The sequence below is a fragment of the Leishmania braziliensis genome, chromosome 36 (assembly GCF_000002845.2).
Source record: "Leishmania braziliensis MHOM/BR/75/M2904 complete genome, chromosome 36".
Taxonomy (NCBI): Eukaryota; Euglenozoa; class Kinetoplastea; order Trypanosomatida; family Trypanosomatidae; genus Leishmania; species Leishmania braziliensis.
The window spans coordinates 289,058-307,536 of NC_009327.2; the positions used below are offsets into that span (position 1 = coordinate 289,058).

At 57.7% G+C, this 18,479-nt stretch overlaps 6 protein-coding genes across 6 annotated transcripts; all 6 read left to right on the forward strand.

The window, feature by feature from the left end:
* Positions 1 to 257: 257 nt before the first annotated feature.
* On the forward strand, positions 258 to 1,298 carry LBRM_35_0890 (conserved hypothetical protein; the record flags this gene model as incomplete). The annotated part of the gene is made up of 1 exon (XM_001568662.1): positions 258 to 1,298. The coding sequence occupies one exon, from the start codon at positions 258 to 260 to the stop codon at positions 1,296 to 1,298; it is 1,041 nt and encodes a 346-aa protein (XP_001568712.1).
* A 1,630-nt stretch (positions 1,299 to 2,928) lies between these two features.
* Positions 2,929 to 6,324, forward strand: LBRM_35_0900 (hypothetical protein, unknown function; the record flags this gene model as incomplete). The annotated part of the gene is made up of 1 exon (XM_001568663.1): positions 2,929 to 6,324. One exon carries the CDS (start codon positions 2,929 to 2,931, stop codon positions 6,322 to 6,324), a length of 3,396 nt encoding a protein of 1,131 aa, XP_001568713.1.
* A 3,706-nt stretch (positions 6,325 to 10,030) lies between these two features.
* LBRM_35_0910 (hypothetical protein, unknown function) lies at positions 10,031 to 11,710 on the forward strand (the record flags this gene model as incomplete). The annotated part of the gene is made up of 1 exon (XM_001568664.1): positions 10,031 to 11,710. The coding sequence occupies one exon, from the start codon at positions 10,031 to 10,033 to the stop codon at positions 11,708 to 11,710; it is 1,680 nt and encodes a 559-aa protein (XP_001568714.1).
* A 757-nt stretch (positions 11,711 to 12,467) lies between these two features.
* Positions 12,468 to 14,153, forward strand: LBRM_35_0920 (conserved hypothetical protein; the record flags this gene model as incomplete). Its single annotated transcript, XM_001568665.1, has 1 exon — positions 12,468 to 14,153. One exon carries the CDS (start codon positions 12,468 to 12,470, stop codon positions 14,151 to 14,153), a length of 1,686 nt encoding a protein of 561 aa, XP_001568715.1.
* A 1,025-nt stretch (positions 14,154 to 15,178) lies between these two features.
* On the forward strand, positions 15,179 to 16,558 carry LBRM_35_0930 (conserved hypothetical protein; the record flags this gene model as incomplete). The annotated part of the gene is made up of 1 exon (XM_001568666.2): positions 15,179 to 16,558. One exon carries the CDS (start codon positions 15,179 to 15,181, stop codon positions 16,556 to 16,558), a length of 1,380 nt encoding a protein of 459 aa, XP_001568716.1.
* A 1,057-nt stretch (positions 16,559 to 17,615) lies between these two features.
* On the forward strand, positions 17,616 to 18,479 carry LBRM_35_0940 (ADP-ribosylation factor-like protein; the record flags this gene model as incomplete). Its single annotated transcript, XM_001568667.2, has 1 exon — positions 17,616 to 18,479. One exon carries the CDS (start codon positions 17,616 to 17,618, stop codon positions 18,477 to 18,479), a length of 864 nt encoding a protein of 287 aa, XP_001568717.1.

Sequence of the window (18,479 nt, forward strand, 5' to 3'; positions counted from 1 at the left end):
ATTCCTTTAGCACCTATATTGATCACCTCATTCTCCTCTTGGCGGCGCGCTTCCATGCGTCGCTGAATGCCCCCCTTGAAGACCTGCTGTCGAGCGACGTGAACTCATCAGCCGAGGATCACTGCCCATGGGAGCTGGTTGCCCGCGCTGTACAGCAGGCGGTCTGCACCCCGCAAACCGCAGAGGAGCGTCGCCTTGTGCGCCAGCTAGACGTGCACCACTTCTCGGCGTCCGTATGCAGGGAGAGGGCTCGGTATATGCAGTGGAAGCTGCAGGAAAGCCGGTGTCGTCGTGGCGATCAGCAGCCGCTCTCGCGATCACCAGCAGTGACGCCAGCCGCCCTCGCAAAGTCGGACCCCACTGCCGCTGCGAATGCCACATCTTCTGAGCAGCCCTGTAGTGTGATATGCAACTCTCTTCGCAACGACGTTATTTCTCTCTACACTCAGGTGCGCCAGTCACTACCGTCTACGCTGGATGGCTCTGAAAGCGACGACGACATGGGGGGTGCGCAGGCACCGACCCCGTCAGCGCAGCCCGTAGTGTCCGCAGGAGAGCCATCCGCACTGGCAGGCATTCAGGAAGTGTTCGTGCGCACCCCGGAGGAGCAGGAGCGTGACGAGCTAGTCGCCCGCGCCCGGGATGAGTTTTTGAGCCAGGTGCAGGCACTGCAGTCTGTTTACTACGACAAGTACCGCCGCTGGATGGATGTGCCGGCAAGCGTCTTGGACCCCCCTCCTGTGTCGAGCAAGAAACCTGCAAGCACAAACGGCGCTGTTGTCGCGTCGGAGAGCACGACACAGCATGGCGACTCGGAGAGTGAGTGGGCGGCGTTGCTGAAGGACCTCGGTGCGGCAGCACCACACCCGCTACGTTCCATGGCGCAAGCGGATCGCGTCAACAGTAGCGACGTCGCTGATCGCACAGAGAGGCCCCACACTGTCGCCTCCATCTTCCGTCAGGTGAAGCTGCGCCGCCCTTTGCGCCCCTCTGCCGTGTCGGATGACGTACTGGAGAGCATGTACCGCGCACGAGCTGAAGCTCTGGAAACCCCAAAGAGCTGGAGCAGCGCTAGTGGTTTGCGCAGCTCCGCCCCTGGAGCTTCCACCTCCATGGCTCCGTCGTTCACTGGTGCTTCTGCTGATACAACAGTCGCGGAAGCTGCGGCCTTGGCGCCATTGTCATCACAGCCCTCACCATCAGTGGCCGCTATTCGCAAGGACACGGCGCCGCCAGTGAGCCGCCGCGGCCGCTGGCAGATTGTCGAGTATGATGAGGGCGATGATGCTGAAGCGTAGCGCGGCACCAATGAAAGTCTTCCGTTTTGCTTTCAGCCTTACTATGTCAGTAAGTTCGCTTCGCCCCTCGATAATGAAAAAGAGCAGAGTAATTGTTCAGCGGCACACTATACATGCATGTCGATAAGGGGAGCGTCTTTGGCGTTTATGTCTTTGTTTTCACTTCCTTTTCTGGATTCTCGTGTGCACCTCTTTCTGTTCAAAGTCTCAACGATGTATTGAATCGCATGCCGTCATCGACGTGCAAGCGTAGAAGTAAGAGATGCCCGTGCATCTCTGCACTTGCCGTTGGTGCACCTCCTCGTCCCCCACTTTCCTTGCCTGTGTGCAGTGGACGCGCCTCTCCCCTCCTTCCCTTTGTGGGCTCTCGTTTCTTTTCGTCTCTCTCCTTCTTCCCCTCGAGCCCACTGTTCTTCCTTTTGGATGTATTGACAGCACGTGCTGATTGCGGGTGCGACGTGTGTGTGTGTGTGTGCAACATTTCAGTATTCATTATTGAGTGCGAAGGGCACATATATATATATATATGTGTGTGTGTGGGTGGGTGTGGGTGAGTGGTGCCCACCAGGTTGGTGGCTGGAGCTTTCAGAGAGTGAGACCGACGCCTTCCTGCACCATAGAGAAGAGGATGGCAGAGGAAAGAGAGAAAAAAAAAACGAAAAGAAGGACGTGTGCGGCCTACTCTCTCCGTTTTTTTTTTTCGTTTTCGAGTCACCACGTAATCACGATAGACGTAAAAAAAGAAAAAAAAGTGACAGCGCAGGAGGTCTGGTATTTCTTTTCTGGCACCGTCTCTGCGTCGCAAGCGACACATGCTGAGGAGCTCTTTTGGTAGAGCGTACGTCATATCCACTGCGTCACCGACTGAACGAAAAGAGCCAGAGAAAATGATCTCGTCTTCGATGCGTCGTATGCGGCGACTTTCTTTTCTCTTCTTCGCCCTCACGTGAGCCGCGCATCGGTGCGTTCGTACTTGTGCACAGCGCGCACTGTGGCGCAGCTTTTTCTGTTATTTGTTGCTTGCCGCCTATGTCAGGCGCGATGACTTGAGTTTCTTTGTGAATGCATGTCAGACGGCAGCGTGAGCTGACTGACCCACACACATACACCCCCTTTGCATTGTTTCCACAAGATTGACATGACACCATATACCCTTACCTTTTCGCATGTGTTGTTCTTGTTCTTCTCTCCTGACCAGTGTTTATCCACTTAGGAAACACGACAAGAGGAAGGTGAGTGATAGAGCGACAAGGCTGTGCGATACTATCGGCTGATGTTTTCTTTACATCGAGCGGCGCTTTCAAAACCTTTCGCGATGCTGGGGAGGCTGGTGACGAGGCGGCTTGGCTGCCCTCCCCCTCCTCCTTTTGCCTTTTTTTTTTTTGCGGCCTGCCACTTTGTTGTACTGCATCACCCCCTTCCCTCTCATGCCTATGCAAGCGACACAAAGGGCCCACATGCCCACCCATAGAAAACTGAAATTGCACGCCTATACGCACGTCGACAGACACGGCTGTATCGCTGGAGGCTCTCCCTCCTCACGCCAGACGCCGTTTGTATTTCGTTTGCACTATAAATCCCATTTACCATTGCGCTTCTCTGCGTTGGCGTATTCCTCGACTAGGGGCTGATGATGCGTCGCCCAGGTGTGGAGTACTGTACAGCCACGAGCTCTATACACGGAACCTTGGGCACGCCTTCCTCGTCAAGCCTGCTGCCGGTGTCGCGCACCTCCGCAGCGGACAACTATAGCTCATGCAAAAGTGGAATTCCTCCACTGACGGGGACGCTGTCACCAGCGCCGCTGCAGACGCCGCCGCCACCGTCGTCATCGTTGTTCACCTCCGGGTTCTACGACGCTGGAGGCAGAGACGTGAGAGAGACCAAGCACAACACGCAGCGGCAACAAAAGGTGCTGCAACAGGAAGAGGAAGTGGCGCGTCTCGAAGCTACCTTGGCACGAGAACGCGTCGAGAGCGCCGACTCACTGAACGTCGTTCGAGCGTCCCTGCAGCGCGAGCGCTTGCGGTCCACCATGGCGGAACAAGGGCAACAGGCTGCTCAGGCAGAGGCCAAGCAGCTGCGCATTGCGCTCCGGGCTCTCCTAGCTCAGCCCCCCGACAGTAGCAATATTGTATCATCATCACTGATGGTGCCTGTTTCCCTTTACGAAGAGGCGCGCCGCCTCCTCCTGCGGTGTAAAAGGGCGTTTGCGGAGCTGAAGGCGCTCCAGCTGCGCGCCACTGACTCCGCTGGTTTTCAGCTATTCCACCAATACGACATTCCGGCACTCGACGAGATTCCGCCTGCGTGGCCGCCTGAGACACCACAGCGCTGCGGCAAAGAGGAGGAGGAGCCCGCGCTCGACGTCGCGCGTGGTGACTGTAGCGCTCCTTCTACCTCTGCCTCCCGCGAGAAGGTGGCCACTGGCACTGTCTCGCTCCCGATGGAGGAGACGCCAATTGGACCTGAGGTATCCGTGCTGACCACTGTCTCCCCCGACACACCGCACAGCACGAGTACTGAAACGCAGCAGCTCAGTGCGGTCACAACTGCCAGTGATACTGCAGAAAAGTGGCAGGAGAGGGTCAACGTACTCCCTGCCCACAACCCTTCAAACGTAGTAGGCAAGCCCGACATCGGAGGCGAAACCGTCAGCGCCTACTGCGGTCGTAGGCCACGGCCTGTCCTCCTCAGTCCCCCGCTCCCATCGCCGGAACCCAGCATCCTCAACACCTTGACGCCCTGGACAGGACCTATGCACGAGTTTGCCGAGTCGACGACCGTTCTTTCTTCCGCAGCGTCGCAGCAACTCGACGCGATGCACCCCCCGCAGCTCCGTGAGGGGGAGGAAGAGAGGGCGATCCGTGACGCAGATCGCCTTCTCCGACAGTGGGCAGAAAAGGTAGAAACACTGGCAACGAGGCAGGGACTCCGTGCAGCGTCTGAGGTAGCCGCGCTGTGCCGCCGCCACGGGCTGCACTACATCGACGCTGCGTTTCTTCCCGTGTCGGAGACGCTTGGCCTTGACAGCGGTCGCGGTTGCCGCGGCTACGGTCCAGGCTGCGGCACTTCGTTTGTGGTGCAGTGGTGCCACCGCGACACCGTCGTGCCGCATGATAGGAAAGCTGAGCTGCTGACAAGCGCCGGTATTAACCCGAGCTCGCTGCGCTGCGGCCGACTGGGCGACGTTGGTGTAGTTGCCGCCTTGGCTGCACTCGCCGAGGCCACTGGTGCGGTGACGAGCGTGCTCGCCAGCACGACGAGTGAGGACGAGGACAATGGCCTCTATGTGGTCTGGCTCTGCATGCATGGCTGGTGGACACGCGTCTCAGTCGACGCGTATCTGCCGTGTGTCATCGAACAAAACAGGTTTGTCGCCCTGTACGGTTGCAGCAGCGCCACCACCCCCTACGACCTCTGGGCACCGGTGTGTGAGAAAGCGCTAGCCAAAGTATTGGGTGGCTACCACTCGCTCAGCAGCCTCACGGCGGAGGCGGCGATAGGCAGCTTTACGGGAGGACCAGTCGAGTGCTGGGATTGGTGGCACAGTCGTAGCGATACGGCGCTGGAGGAGATGGAGGCGGTGCTTAATACAAACGCGCGCGGCGCAGGTGTAGTGTTGCTCTCCACTTTTTCAACGGCAGTCCTGCGCGACACGCCCGCAAGGCCGGTGGCTGTGGCTGGGGCGCAAGCGGCCTACCAGCGGCTCGGGCTTCAACCTGGCACGTCGTACCGGGTGCTGGCCGTGGCTGACAATGCGGAGGGTGATCCAATGGTCCTCCTGCGCAAATGGACACGACAGTGTGAGCAACAGGAGGAGAGTCAAGTGGACCGTCTCTTTGATCGCCATGCCGAGGATAGCGGCGGCGGTGGCCGTTGCGTTATCTCGCCGCCGCGGGACAGCGACGATGGGATTGCTGCCGCTGAGAGATGGTTGGCAAAGCTGCCGCCACCGTCGGGTGTGGCTCCGAGTCACGGCGACTCGTGTGTTTGGCTGAGCTATGCCAAAGAGGTGCTGCCCTACTTTGATGGCTGCCACGTGTGTTTTGACTGCCGCCGGTACCACGACCTTCGCATTCCAATTAAATTCTCTGGCTCTAGGCTGGCCATTCCAGCGCAGATCGTTCGTGTTCGTGTGCGAGAAGGCCCTGTGAGGCCTACGCACGGGTTGACGCGCTGTCCTACACGACTGTGGATTGGGTTACACCAGCCATGCACCTCCGCCGCTCACAATGTAGCTGTTCCTGGTGCCTTTCTGTGGGGACTGAAGATGACTCTGGTGGGTCAAGAGGAGGCTCTGGCACCCTTTGGAGGAGACGGCGACCGTGTGCGTCCGGCGCGCCGGTCATACGTTTTGTCCGAGTCCTTCTTGGGCGAACCAAAGGAGCTGCCAGCGGTTTGGATGTACTTGGAACTGGAGTCAGCCACCGACGCTCCGCCTGATTCTGCCACCATTCTCAGAGAGGAGGACACCGATGCGCCGAGCGTGACGACCGAGTTCTTTGTTGTACCGCAAATGGAATGGATCGTGCGGAAGGACAGGGCACACGCCAGCCAAGATGATAATGGACTTGGCTCTCTGGGGGTTGGCGCACCCTGTGCTCAGTCTCGGCGCAGTGTGGAACAAGACAGTCAACTCCACCACATCAGCAAGTGTGCTGCACCGTGTGGCGACGGAGGCAAGTACGCAGATGCTGTGGCGCGTGCGCTACGTCACGACTGCAGTGAGCGCCATCTCCCCAGCCTAGCTGAACACTCATTTGGCGAAACCACGACGGCTATCGTGGCAGTCTTGGCAGAGCACAGGGAGTCGTTGCTGGTAGACGTCGTCGACGCACCGGCGGAGCTGCGCGCAGCCGTTTATCACGACGTGCTGGATCGTATCGACTTCTCTGATTGTACACTTGCAGGGGGCAGTGGCCGTCGCCATATATCCCACCTGTCGCTGCCAGGTGCCGCTACAGAGCAGGGTGAGGTGTGCTGCCAGCTGAATGGCCGCTGCATGCCAACGTTTTCATGGTGATGGTTGAACAGAGGCAGTTGGACGAGAGGACTAACCGTGAAGCGACGCAGTCCAAAGCGACGGAAGAGATGAGCGCTTATCACGAGCCTTCACGTTGTGCCTATCATCAGTTCATTCCGCTTGTCGCTGTTTACTTCTTGGTGCGGTGCTTAATCCACCAAGTGCCGTACAATGCACCGCTTTCTCCCTTTTCCCGTCGTCAATGGCTGTTGTTTGTGCGCGCGAGAGAGCTGATGTCCACCACAAAGCTGAACGCGATCAGAGCAGCCGCAACGGCAATCACACAATTTTACATACACCTCTGAAACAGACCCACGGAAAACAAATGATAAAACTACCCACCTCGCTACTGAGACAGCGATGGACACGATGTCAGATTTGACTGCAGGTAAGACGGGCTACAAAGAGGTGGAGGAGAAGTCGCTTCCCTCCGCAGTCCGCAGATTCCCACACTCTGGTGTGTCCGCTCTCTTCTTCGTGTGCACCTCTCCACCTCGTTGCTTCAGAATCGTTGTTTGCCTTTTCCTTCTGCTCTCCCGGTGACTCTTCGCTTACGATGTACTTTCTTCCATCCCCTGCCTCCCTACTGCTTCAGTGCTGGTACCTACACACACGCAGAGAGAGAGAGAGAGAGAGAGAGATGAGCTCTTGCATCGAAGTGAGCGAGTACGCGCGCGTGGGAAACCGCGTTATTTTGGACTACCGGCGCCTACAAACTTTGATCTTCGAAGGAGGAGACACACAGAGGCCTAAAAAGTCGCACATGCCGTTTGGGACGCGGTGGCACTCTCCACCGCTACAATGCCCACGGAGACAGTCGGTGGCGGCATGTCGGGCAGTCTTTCCGTGCTGTGCAATGTGGCGCGCATGCTGGTCGACGTTTCCACCTTTCTTATCTCTCTCTCTTTGCCGCCTAAACGCCTAGGAGTGCGATGAACGATCGCTACACACTTGCGTGACGCCGCGCTGGGGTGATAGGTACTATGCCGTTTGCCTTTGCTACCTAGGGCCTCATCGTATGGATCACGATTAGCGCCTTCCAGCGGCTGCCAGACACCCTCTTGTGTACCATGGATGAGCGGCGAGAGGCCTACGAAGTGCCACAGACGCCGTTGATGATGAAGTCCTAGGGTGCTTCTGTTTCTTCATGAGCGTGCTTCCCATCAGCATCCTGTACTGCGGTGGCGTGCACGTACCCACTCACAACAGGCTTGCTCAAAGGCCATAACGAGGGTTGTGGTTCGCCGTCTTCATGACGGCGAGCACCATCACTGCGAGCACAGCAACGGGCATGGCCATGCACACGCAGCTCCACCAGCAGTCGTGAGTACGATCACAGTCAGGGCGGCGTAGATACGGGGCTTCTCTCCGTGCCGGGAAATCGGCACTATTTGCAGACATCCGCCTGCAGCTCAGCCAGTGGGCGTGTGAGGGGCACGTCTCAGACGCCGAGGCGCCACCGCAAGGCGCAATACACCATTGTGCCACCCTCCTTCACGTCTTCAGCCACTGCCTGCATGCAATCGGGGTGGTATTAGCGACTGGCGTTATGTGGGGATGAGGCTAGTAGAAGTACTACCCAGCCAGCACCTCACCGCTAGCCCAGCCTGGCAGCTTTCATTCAGTTTCTCATCTCTGGTGTCATCACTATCAGCGCCACGATGCACCTTGTTGCAGGGGTGTCGTCTACCTTGATGGAGCAGGTGCTGTCGATGCTGCACCAAGAGGATTTTACGGATATTATGTTCTTCGAGGACGTGGTCGACGAGGTACTCGACCTTTACGTGTGGATGGCTGGGCCTAACTTCTCTGTTCTCTATTCCACACTCAGCATCTCACGCGATCTCCACGGTGCTGAAGCGCCGTGGATAATCGAACGACACATCGTAGCGATACCCGGAGATGGGGGCACGGCACTGCCCGTTTCAGCTTGAGCACGGTTAGCATGTGTGCATGGATGATGCACCGGTTGAAACGGAGTGTGCTGAGATGGCAAGCGCGTGGGGCTCAGCGGATACCCAGCTGTAGCGCTTCAGAAGGCGATACCCATTAGCATGGCGCACCATTTTTGCAGGTGGCATACTGTTTAGTGGCAGAGTGATGGACTAAGCAAGGGAAGGTGTGGGGAAATCGGCATGGCGAAGAGCGAGCCTGACGAGGCAGAATGACCTCTCGCTTGGCGGCAGCATTTTCTTTCATGCCCCTATGGAGGAGGCTGTGCATTTCTGCTACTTGTGCCACCTTCCTCCTCGCTAGGTAACTCGCTGCCCTTCTGTGGGAATGCATGATTTGTCCCTCTCTCTATATGTTGGCCTATGCCTATCGGCGTACCGATGAGCTGCTCAGACCCGGGCTCACGTGTCTCCCTCCACGCCCTTCCTTTGAGTGGATTACTCACCTCTTTTTTGCCTTACTGCTAGGCGCTTAGTTGCGGTTGTCCTTTCTTTTCCCACTCTCTCGTGACATGTGCCATACTTTCCTTGGTCACGTGTACTTGAGCACACAGACGGGCAGACGCTTAGCTGCCAGCCCACTCCCTGCGGACGGGGACACGGTCATTTTGCACTTCTTGACTGTCTCTCTCTCTCTTTTTTTTCCTTTCACATCTGCTCCGCTCGTTTTTTCTCTTGCGTATTGGTGCACAGTGTTCCGTGTGCGTCTGTGTGTGTGTGTGTGTGTGTGTGCCTTGCGATGTCGTAACGTGCGCTCCCTCTCTCCTTATTTGCTTACCGTGCCTCTTGGTCAAGATGATGGCCGGAGGATGTCGCTGTGGTGGTGGTGGGGAAAGCGGGTGTACGAACTCGAAGGAAACGACAACATGGAGGAGTGGGGGCTGGCACAACCGCAAAAGAAAGGACATGTCCCTCTCGAAGGACAACTGAGCCGATGTGCGGAGCGCCAGTCGCGGTTTCCGTCATCTAAGGGTACGTAAAGCAGCGATATTGGTGAGGATTCTGTTTTACCCCTTACTTCGCTCTGCGCTCTTTGTCGCCTGGGCGGGACTAAACCAGCACCGCAGCTTGCCTGAATGTTCGCGTATGTCTGTGGAGTACGCGCTGCTCCTTTCTTGTCGCTTCACTACGTTTTTCATTTCCTTCGATCACTTGTTTTTCTTTTCGCGGTACATTCCTGCACCTTCCCTTCCCTACGTGTGGCACCCTGTAGTACTTCCTCAGAGACGCAGGGAGAGTAAGTCACCCTTGTGTCCATGAGGAGCATCGTGTGGTGTCACCTCACTCACCCCCCCCCCCCATTAAGCCTCCCAATGAACACAGACTGCAACCAGCACATACCCACGCACACCCACACACACATACAGACAGTCTATGAGAGATGCGCCTGAGATGAGGCGCACAGCTCAGCTGTTCCTTCCGTTTCTTCTTTTTCCCTTTTGCGTTATTTTTCTGTCTTTTTCAGCTCGCATCTCTGTGCACCAGGCCGCTCAGCGTGTCTACGCATTTCTGCCTCTCTCATTCTCGAGTCGCATTGCTTTGTAGAACATAGATCCCTTTCCTCGTGATTCTTTTTCTTAGATGCATGTACACCCCCCCCCCTTCCCCCCTCACACACACACTTTCTTTCTTCAAAACTGACGCGCAAGTACGGACGTACACACCCCACTAACGGTCACCTCACATAGTCTTGCAGTCCCTTTCGTGACGAAAAAGGGGACCCCTTCTTCCCGACGCCCCAGCCCTGTCGCCGCATGCAGCGGGAAAACTTGCCACTAGCTCTGCCTTTTGCGCGTCAGTGGACAGTACCTTCCACTGCGGGGAGCGATGCTGGTTCCACTACCCTCGACTACCCCTCGCGACACGCGGAGTCTCCTTCGCCGCTTAGCCAATCTCAGGTACCTCGGACACCATCCCCTGGCAGGACCAGGCCGCGGCAACCGTTGAAGGGGTCCGTTACGTTAGGCTCACCATCTCCCTTGCCACCGTTGGAGCTCTCACCGTTCGCTTCGCGAGGTGCCGCGTGCCGCTCAGATGCCTCACTGCAGCTGGTGTCGTGCCCTGCACCTGTGGGTGAATTTACGAGGAACTTTGGATCGACCACCGTACCAGAGGCGGTGTCTGCCAATGGTACGGATGGCGAGTCGTTCTGGCGGCACCAAGCGCAGCGCTCCGAGGCGACCTGCAGAGCGCTGGAGGAGGAGCTCATCGCTGTCTACCGCCTTCTTGCCAAAGACGCCGTCGGGGGCTTTCGCACGGGGGTGGCAAGTAGTCCTGCTTCTTTGATCGAGTTCGGAAGCACCAGCTCTCTCTACGAGACGGTGCTGCAGGAGCGCAACATGGCGCAACTGGAGCTGGCGCGAGAAAGGGAAAAGGGTTTCCTTCTGCGCTACCGGCTGCGGGAGATGGAGTCGGAGGTGCATCGACTGCAACGGGTGCATTGCCGTAGCGTGGGCAGGCAGCGCACCGGCGATGCATCAAAGCGACCATTGACATCTGGTAATTCTGCGCCGCACTTGGAGGTGGCTTCCGTGCAGCGCCGCCGCTCTTACAGTAGCTGCTGTTCGAGCTCTCGCTCTTCTACACATTCCACGCATCACGCGCGCCATTCGCCCACGTACCCACACTCTCGTAGCTCCACGCGACCGTACACCCCGTCGTCCGCGAGATGGGAAGAGTCGACACGACCAACGTGTGTGCCGATGTCTATGTCCTCTACCCAACGCAGCGACGATTCCATAGTCGCTCGATCCTCGGCACCCCCAGCGTCGTTGCCGACACGTCGTGAGGGTGGCTGTCGGGCCGCCACCGCATCTGTGGAAGCTCCAGCAGCGTTTGCAAGACCCTACGGCCATGGTACAAATTTGCCCGCAAACTCGAACCGACAGGTGTCACACGTTTACAAAGCGGAATCGCGCGACTTGCTCACTTGGGTGCTAAGTGCGCGCCCTTCTTCTTCTGCGAGCCAGTGCCAACCAGCTGCCTGGCGGAAAGGTGCTGCTGGGCCCCGTAACCCAGGACCTGTGCGCCACGCTACCTTTGAGAATCCACCCCGACACGTGTTTCACAGTGACCTCTTCAGCGCCGCTGCTGCTATCAGTGAAGAAGAGGGCAGTAGTCGTCTGATGCGTGGCCCGCCATGGGACGCAGCGGAGACTCGCCGAGCTATGCATCGCCGTCGACTAAGGTTGCCCTCTCCGTTGCCGCAAACGAGCGATTCCAACGATAACGACCAAACACGGGATCACCCCTCGGACACTGTTTCCTCGTTCTGTGCGATACCTTTGGTGATGCCAGCGGCACGGGACTCCGTGGATGCGGCTCACGGTGCGCTCTCCAGAAAGGGGGTCCCAACGAAGCCCGCTGATCACGGGAAGTGGGTTTTGTGGCAGCCGCCCACCTCTGCGTCACACCAACAGTCCGGAGGTGGGTAAAAAGCGGCGGCGTCTCTCTTGTTCTATGCACCGCCCCATCATCTCTTTCGTTTGCCCTGTGGCACTCGGTGAAGGACCGGGGGACGTTTGCGGCCTTCGAGCGGTGGGCCGGTGATACTTTTTCCCGAGTGTGCGTGCTGCCTGAGTCACAGCGACGAAGGCGGTGGAGGAGGGGGCGGGGGAGTCGTACAGTAATAGTGTGTCGATACCATCAGCGAAAGCAACGCTACCAAAAGCTGACAGGTCAGTCGAAAAGGAGCGGAGTTCTCGGTGGCGGCTAAATCTCAAGGCTTACTGCTGTGTTCACGGAGAGGTGAGGTTGTGTAAGACTGCCGCTTTTAGGCGCCCCACCAGCGCTGCTGAATGTGAGGTGAGTGCTGAAAAACCAGTAGTGATGCTCCCTCTGCAGTAAGAGTGGGAAGATGACACAGAGTGCCTGCGGTTGCTTAGGCACTTTCCCCTCCCTTTATGCCAGCTCTGCTCCTTGTGATGAGGGTGCGTGGAGCCTTGCGTCAATCCATCGTTGACCATTCAACCCTGGACGTCTCCTCTTTTACACCCTCACCTCGTCCGCCCTCCGACCCAAATGCTTCTCTTCCTTATTCCTGCACTACACGAACCAACGCAGCGCGCGAAGCAAAAGCGAAAGACATCGGAGGTCGCCTCGTCTTCACGAAGACACACTCGTACATACAGGTGTTCACATTACCTTTAGGAAAGAACACGCAGAAGCTCTCGCAGAGATCAGTCTGGCGATATGTCCTCGAGCTCGTCGGTACTAGATGTGCCGTTTATAGAAGTCATTTGCAGCCATCCCGCCCGCGAGGTGCTGTGCGCCGAGTGCCCTGCACTGCTGCTGCTCATCTACGAGCATGTCGTAGCAGAGCTGCAGGCAGGGCGACGCGCCGTGGACGTGTTCCGTGGCACCTCTCGACAGGACCACTTGAGTGAGTTGCTGGCGATGTCCTCCTTCTCGGAGCTGTTTCAACGCCTTTATCCGCCGTCTCAGTCTTGCGGCGCCGATGACGGTGCTGCGAGCACGTATTTCTGGAGGCAGGTGCGAGTGACCTTGGAGGCCGCGTGGTCGCAGCCGTGCGACGCAAAGGCGCGTGCTCTTCTCACCCAGGTGCACGGTCAGCCGCGGTTCCACTTTTGCGGGCCGCGCGACGCCGTAGTGCCCGGGGAGGGTTATCCACTGCATCCCGTCTCGCTGGAGCGGGCCTTGGCAACGAGCAAGCGCTTCCTCCGCACGGCCACAACCTGTGCGCTGGACGGGTCAGCGGATGCCCTGGGCGGGCGGCAACCGGAGCTGTGCGCGGTGCTGCAGTTAGCCCGGCTGGTGCCGCACGTTCCGCTGACGGGAGTAGCCCCGAAGAAAGAGGTTACCCCGGAGGGGATAAGCTTCTGTATGGTGTCGTTGCAGCAGCGGTGGTGGGTGCTGGTGAACGCGGCGCTGGAGCGCGTTCTGCTGCTTACGCGCGCTTCCGTGAATAGTAGCAGTAACACTAGCGGAAGCAGCAGGGTCACAAAGCCGCTACTGTGGCAGCTGCTGGCGGTGCTGTCTGTGCTAGACACGGCGCACTACATCTTCGCCTTCCCAGAGAGGCAGCAGGATTTTGCGGCTCATCTTCTTCTCGCACGACTAGCCGAGGTCGGGCTAGTGTACCCCGTGCTCAGGGACGACCGCAGGTGCTTTGTCGTGAGTCCCGATTTCCTGCACGCTATTCACTGGCACGCAAATGCGCCGCTTTCCTTTACCTTTAATCACTATCTTGTGCGCAGCGGCAGCGGCTTTAATGACTCGAGGGTAAGTGCAATACGTCGCGAGGACACCGACACAATCATAACCGAAACGAACTTCCGCCTGTATGCCTACACCGAGGACTCCGATCTACTTAACATTTTGCACCAGTTCGCTGAGTTGGAGGAGGTGGTAAACGGGAATCTCCACTGCTACCGCGTGACGCGGGACAGTTTCGCTGCCGCTATGCGCAAGGGCATCACCGCCACACAAGTGCTACGCTTTCTTTCGCTGCGAGCACACCCCAGCATGTTGCGCCGGTACGGAGAGAAGGAGGAGAACGGCGATACAAAGTCGCCGTCGCCCGCTGGCGGTGCCCCGTCTTCGACTTTTTCAGCGCCGCCTCGTCGCGCGGCCGTGGCGGGCACGCGCGGAAGCACCACGTTCATTGATGCGGTGACGACGCTGGTCGTTCCGCACTCGTTCTGTGACCAATTGCGCATGTGGGAGCGTGAGTGTCGCCGAGTAGTGTTTGAGCATCACGTTGTTCTGTTACGCAACGTGTCGACTGAGCAGCAGAAGGCGGTGACAGCGTATTTGGCGGATGCGGGAGAGGTCGATGCCGTTGTCCACACGGAGCGCGGCTACATGGTGATTCGGGAGGAAGTCTTCGATCGTCTTATCGCACCACTTTTGGAGTGAGCAGTGCAGCGAAGGTGACGATGGCAAAGAAGAGACTACCATTCCCCCAGCTCTACGTATGCTACTTTCTCCTCCTTAGTGGCTACCGGTGCCGAGGGCGGCAGTGCCTCCTCCCTTCCTGCCCGCTTGTTGCCTACTTGTTTCGTCTTCTATACTGCTTTATGCCTTCCTCCTCGTCTGCTGGCGGTGTCTCTCTCCTCCCCACTCACGTGCGCAGCATGCACGCATCATTCATAGGAAGCTGACGAGGGAAACACGCACGTACACACGGAAAGGTTGAGCAAGCGACGTTGCCGTTCTGTCGGTGAGTGCTTGCTGCCAGCCATGTTCTGCTATACATTCGAGATTTGCCCCAAGTTGGGGGCCGCAACTCCCGATGGCTTCCATTTGCCTCCTTTTCTCGTTTAACGTGAGGAGCTGTGCTGTACGAAGTGCTCTGTGCGTCGCATGCTACTCTTTCTGCGCCGCCTAGGCTCACTGACACCGTCTCTCTCTCTCTCTCTCTCCCTCTTTCCGCCCTTTTTTTTTTCGCTTCTCTTTGGCATCCCACACGCTGGAACACACACCCACACACACCACTACTCGCACCTTCACTCTCGTATCCCCATGACCGATCCGTAGTAGAAGCGGGTAAAACCCCCAAAGGCCTGCGTTTGCGCCCGCGTCACTGTCGTGCTCAGACCCGCTGAGGCACAGACGCAGGAAGCAGGCGTGTCGCTGCTAACGTGCACAGACTCGCACTCCCGTGCGTTGGCCGAGGCCATTGCGTACCGGCAGCACGGTTTGGCCTCTTTCGCAGCTGAAACGAGCAAAGCGAGGTCACACGTGGTCTCACTCGTCCCTGTTTCTGCAGAGCCGTGGGTGGCAGTGCAAGACGCTTGACTGACGGAACGGGCAGCGGAAGCACACACGAATCTTGCAGGGCACTCTGCTCCGCGCTGAGCCTTTTTTCTCTCCCCCCTTTTCAGCTCGTTGGGGAGCGCTTTTTGTTGCGGTTCGAGCAAACTTAGTAAACTTCCCGCAAGATGATGCGACGAGGAGCCCCCAAGTGGTTCACGCAGGGCAAAGGGCGTGAACGGTTTCACCGGTACTGGCCGTGGGCTGTCAGCTCCATCTGCACCAGCCTTTACCTCTACAACGGTGAACCTTTTGAGGACGCCGCTAGTGCCATCGTGACGACGATTCGGCGGCCACTTCTCAAGACGATGGAGTGGGTAGAGCTGCACGACGTGGATCCAGAGACGATGTCACTGGAGCTGCCACCAGACATGCTCTTTGGCCCACTGGAGTTCCCGAAGCAGATGCGATTCCTTCTAGCAGCGCTCAGGGCCGACAACGAGCTGGCCGACGGCTACCTGGCTCGGATAATCATTGACCACATGGATTTGTCCTTGGACCCACCGATTCTGTCGGAGGATGACTTCCTCGCAGCAGGCGGAAAAGCACTTCTCGACTTTAGTGTGGAAGACTTCACCGGCACGGAAAGCCGCACCCAACGCAAGCACATCTTCTTTCAATCAGATCAGTTCCTTCAATTTATTAACATAATCGCTGCCTACCCGTCACTGACGGAGTACTTTGTGAACGAGAAGGATGGCGTGGAACTGGTTCTTCAGGCGTATCGACACAGCAAGAATCCCTACGCCCGCGTGATGGCGATGCGGTCTCTGACCTTGTTCTCGTTCACGCAAGCCGTCGACGGCACGGTGGAGCGGCGCATCTTGCAAAGTAACGGGATGAAGACTATCGTGGAAGCGTACCGGCAGAGCAGCGGTGACCCGACAGACACGCGCTTCCCCACCTTGCTCCTCTCCTCCATTATGCGCCACTATCCTAAGGAGGGTGGTAAGGAGTTCATCGATGCTGACGGCGTCGAGGCGGTCGTGAACAATCTCACTATTGCCCGTTACAAGGGCATTCCGCAGCACATCCGCGTGCTGCACGACGCCCAGCGCCTCCCCAAACAGTCGGTTGGCAAGAAGTCGGTGACGGCGCGACTGGAGGACGCAGATTTTTTGGGTGTTGCGATGGGTGTGTTGGATACCTTTCCTGAGTTCTACGAGGCGACGGGCGAGCTTCTAAGGCTGGTGACGGATGTGGTTCCGGCGCACGCGGATCCGCTAGACCTGCTCGAGTACCGGGCCATGCCGATCCTCTCAAAGTACTTCGTGAAGTGGCGTGAGGACCAGAGCTTTCAGACGGACGGCACTCGAACGCTGGTGGCGAAGCTCTTCGAGCTGATGCTCAACGATAAGACGTGCCAGCGGTGCTACGATCCCTCTGTGGCGTCATATGAGCTGCTCGAATGCCTCAAGACAGCCAAATTGGCCGTGAAGGATGAGCGAGAGAAGCGAGGGACACGGTGTTCAGACCAGCCGCAGCAGCCAGCAAGCGCCACTGTGTAAGGCGTGTCCACTGCCTGCATGCACTTGCAGGCACATTGACCGGCGTGCATGCGTGTGCGTGTGTGTGTTTATAGGCCCAAGGAAGAGAGAGTTGATAGGACGGCGCACATTTACAACCGGCAGCCTCTACCCAGATATCCACTCTTGGCGCCACTTTAACACTCCTGGAACTTCCTCCACTGTTCCCACCAAGTACGCGCATAGAGCTATAGGAAGGAGTCTCTGCGTATACGTGGCAGGCAGTGAGGGATGGTGTACTCCTCTCCCCCTTTTCTTGTTTTTCTTTGCACTTAGCAGTGCCGTTCTGCAGAGTGGTAGAGGGCGACACACCACAAAAGGAATGCGGGGCACGAAATCGGAGGTGATAATGGACGCGCGATATCGTCCTTGTCAATCCACGTTGCGTACTTACCGCGAGCTCCGTGTGACCTCGTCTGTCCCCTGAAGAAGAACACCTCCCATTGAGTAGAATGATGAGTGGTGTCCCGCCTCTCTTCCTACCTGCTGCGGTGCTAAGCGGGGGTGGGAGGCTCAGTGTTGCAGGTGGCCATGCGCTCGCCCAGGGTGTATGTGCTCGTATTTGCGTGTACCCGCGGTGCTCACCACCTCCCTCTTCACTTTCCTCCTCATTGTTTTCGCCTCTGTCGACCGATGCCACGTGCCTCCACGAGCGCCTGGATCTTCACTGTGCTGTTATGTATGGATGTGTGCTTGCGTTTGTGTGTAAGTTTGTGCTCGCTCTATTTGCCTGTCTGCGTGGCCGCGTTGTGTTGCCGATTTAGAGAGTGTGTAAGCTCTCCTTAATGAGCTCCACGCACTCACAATTGACCGCTTTTCATTTCTTGCCTGCACTACCGCTACCACCCTCAAAAAGGCGGTGCGGGACAAAACTTTTCTTGCTTTGCGCGATACCACGCCTGCGTCGTGTGCGTGTGGTCTGAAAACCTGTACAACTGTCACACAAACATACACCCATACACCCATACACACACCTCTCCCCAACAAGAAACTCCACCCTATAGATACCTTTTCTTACGTGCGCACACTTTGAGCAATCATGTCGAATGACGACGCGTGTATTGCTTATGCTAAGCAGCACAACATTCACCATTTATTTGAGCTCATGGCAACCAAGTTGCTGCTGAACCGTCCCGAGAACCCCTTTGCGTACTTGCGCGTCCTTCTCAAGGACGTGGAGGAGTCTGAGAAGAACAAAGGCTCGCACGATCCCACCCAACTCCACTTCAACAGCAACGTTGCAGCCGCAGCCCCTGCTGCAACACAGGACTCCGCGAAGGAGAAGAGAAGCGTGACGCTAGCCGCCTTCGGTCTCGACCAGGCGGGCAAGACGTGCGTTCTTTCCGTGCTGGAGAGCGGCGAGGCGGAAAAGAAGTACACCCCAACCATCGGATTTGCCCCCATCAAGTTCCCGCTGGACGACTACAACTTGTGCGTCTTCGACCTCGGCGGGGCTGCCAATTTCCGCGGCATTTGGGTGCATTACTACCACGACTGCTACGGCATTGTGTACGTCATTGACTCGGCTGCCAGCGATGAGCGGGTGAGCGAGTCGCTCAAAGTGCTGTACGAGACGCTCCAGCACCCGTACGTGAAAGGGAAGCCGCTGCTGGTGCTGGCGAACAAGAAGGACTTGCCGGAAAGTCGCGGTGTAGAGGTGATTCCCCAGGGCTTCCTCGAAGAGGCGATGGGGGAGAACGGCGCGCCGTACCGTGTGCTGGCGACGTGCGCCGTCGAAGACGACCCGACCTTAGTGGAAGGTATTGAGTGGCTGCTAGAGGCTGTGTCGAAAGACTACGATGCACTGGCGGAGCGTGTGGCTCACGACAGCAACAAGGTGAAGGAGGAGAGAACTCGTCAACGGGCTGCCAGGCTGGCTGCCATTCGCGGCGAGGACGAGTGA